General features: G+C 58.6%; 2 protein-coding genes across 2 annotated transcripts in view; one reads left to right on the top strand and one right to left on the bottom strand.

The window, feature by feature from the left end:
• Window positions 1-810, top strand: part of PANX3 (pannexin 3) — a 3253-nt gene extending 2443 nt beyond the window's left edge. Inside the window, 1 exon segment of the mRNA XM_010293161.1 lies at window positions 749-810. Coding sequence (XP_010291463.1) covers window positions 749-810 — 62 coding nt within the window.
• Window positions 811-1618: 808 nt separating this feature from the next.
• Window positions 1619-2049, bottom strand: part of SIAE (sialic acid acetylesterase) — a 4024-nt gene continuing 3593 nt past the window's right edge. Inside the window, exon 8 of the mRNA XM_010293149.1 lies at window positions 1619-1901. Coding sequence (XP_010291451.1) covers window positions 1619-1901 — 283 coding nt within the window. The remainder of the gene's footprint in view (window positions 1902-2049) is intronic.

Below are 2049 nucleotides of genomic sequence, written 5' to 3'. Positions count from 1 at the left end.
CCCCCTGGTGCCCAAACCCCTTGGCAAAGCCATTGAGGTTTTTGGGGGAGAGTTGGGGGGCTGCCGGGGGTCGCCGGGGGGGCCAACAGCTCCATTTACAGCTGAGGATGGGTTCTGGCAGCCGGGAGGTGATGCTACCGCGAGCCCATGCGTGGGTAGCAGTTGCTATAGGAACAGAAAGCGGAGAGCTTGCCACTTAAATCCAAGCTCTGGGCAAACCAAGGGGCTGGGGGGTCCCCCATTTTTGGCAGAGAGAGCAACCCAGCCTGCTGGGAGTGGAGTTGGGAGCTTTAAATCCTGGGAGGCTGATGCCAAGGATGCTGTGCCTACCCCCTTCTTCTGTTAGCACGGCAGCGGTGGGCACAGCAGGGCTGCATGGTGGGATGGAGACAGGTCTCCAAGGTAGAGCCGCATTCCCTGGGGCCGGTACGCACCCTCCCTGGGCACCGCTGCTCCCTCTCCTGCGTGCTTTGGGCTTTGGGGAGACGGGGGTGCCCCTTTGTGGTCTCATGGGGATCCCTGACCTGGCAGGGTGGGAGTCAGGATGCCTGCGCTCCTTTCCTGACCCCGAATATGCTGCCTGAGGGCTGTGGTTTTAAAAAAAACACCCAGATTGAGCTGTATTTGTCATCCTCATTGGCATGGCAACCATGGGACTAGCACAACTGGAGCTCAGGCTAGTCGCACAAGATCTCAGTTTGCGATCGCCCAGTTAATTAACTTCCTCCTCTTCCCCCTCCTTGCCCAGGAACGAAGCCTGGAGTGGAAGCAACGGGAAAAGCCTCCCGGGACTCGCTGGGCTCTGCCTGACCCCAGAGCAGGCAGGGTGGTTGGGATCCTGGGGTCCAGTCCGATGCACGTCCTTGTTGCCAGCGTTGCTCAAGCACTGGTTTTGATACAGAGCTCACCGGCTCTTTTCCTGCATTTGGGGTTCCCCTTCTTATGTACGTTTTTTCCAGCAAAAAAGGTTTAAACAATCAGTCTTTTGTGCAGAGACTCTCTCAGATGTCTTATTCTGAGCACTGCGTGCCTCTTCTACACAAATTTCCCTGCTACAGCAGGAAGGGGGGAATGGAGGGCTAAGAGATGCTCCTCTGAAGGAAAAAAAGGGATCCAAGAATAAAATGAAGCGTTTTATTAACTGTTTATTAACGGGAAGGTGGAAGGCACGGCTACAGAGCAACATGCTCTCTGCAGCTCCAGGTCCCAGCCCCAGTTTTAGCGTTTGGTTGTGGGAGTTTTTTGGCAGAGCTCCTCTCTGCCCACCCTTTCCACCCTGTAGACAGAGACTGGGCCCTGGATCCTGAGAGCACCCTGCCCTGGGGGTCAGCAGTTGTGGCCCGAGAGGTGGGCCAGGACCAGCTCTGTGGGCAGGGAGGAGCAGCAGTGAGGGGTTAAACTCTTCTTATCAGTGTGTCCTGCTGCTTGTCTTACCATTATTTCTCACAAATTTCATTTTAAATTGGCTCCTCTCCTCTCCGCAGCCTTGACTTCAGGCCAAAGAGGAGCTGGAAAGTTTAATTAGTCAGACAGTAATCAAGGCAGCCACCTCCCTGCATTGGAAGGGCATGGCGCCAGCAGCCCTGAGCTGCTTTGTGAGAGGTCTGAGCTCCCTCGCCTAAATCCCCCGTGAGAACCGGGAGCCAGGGAGGAGAAGCAGCTCCCTCCCTAAGGCTGTTTCGGAGGGCCCCGGGGTTTCCCCTGCAGGCAAGGCCTCCAGGAGGAAGGGGGGTGCAGGCAGACCCTGGGTGTTGTAGAGGACACAGGACTGGTACTCGCAGGGCCACTCGGCCCAGGCGTAGCGCAAGCCCAGCGCCAGCGTCCCGCAGCCAGCCAGGGCCAGCCAGGGAGGAGAAGCAGCTCCCTCCCTAAGGCTGTTTCGGAGGGCCCCGGGGTTTCCCCTGCAGGCAAGGCCTCCAGGAGGAAGGGGGGTGCAGGCAGACCCTGGGTGTTGTAGAGGACACAGGACTGGTACTCGCAGGGCCACTCGGCCCAGGCGTAGCGCAAGCCCAGCGCCAGCGTCCCGCAGCCAGCCAGGGCCAGCGGCCC

The sequence above is a fragment of the Phaethon lepturus genome, unplaced genomic scaffold, assembly GCF_000687285.1.
Source record: "Phaethon lepturus isolate BGI_N335 unplaced genomic scaffold, ASM68728v1 scaffold29520, whole genome shotgun sequence".
NCBI lineage: Eukaryota > Metazoa > Chordata > Aves > Phaethontiformes > Phaethontidae > Phaethon > Phaethon lepturus.
Note: the sequence above shows the minus strand (reverse complement) of the source record. Positions and strands in the feature narration are given on the sequence as shown.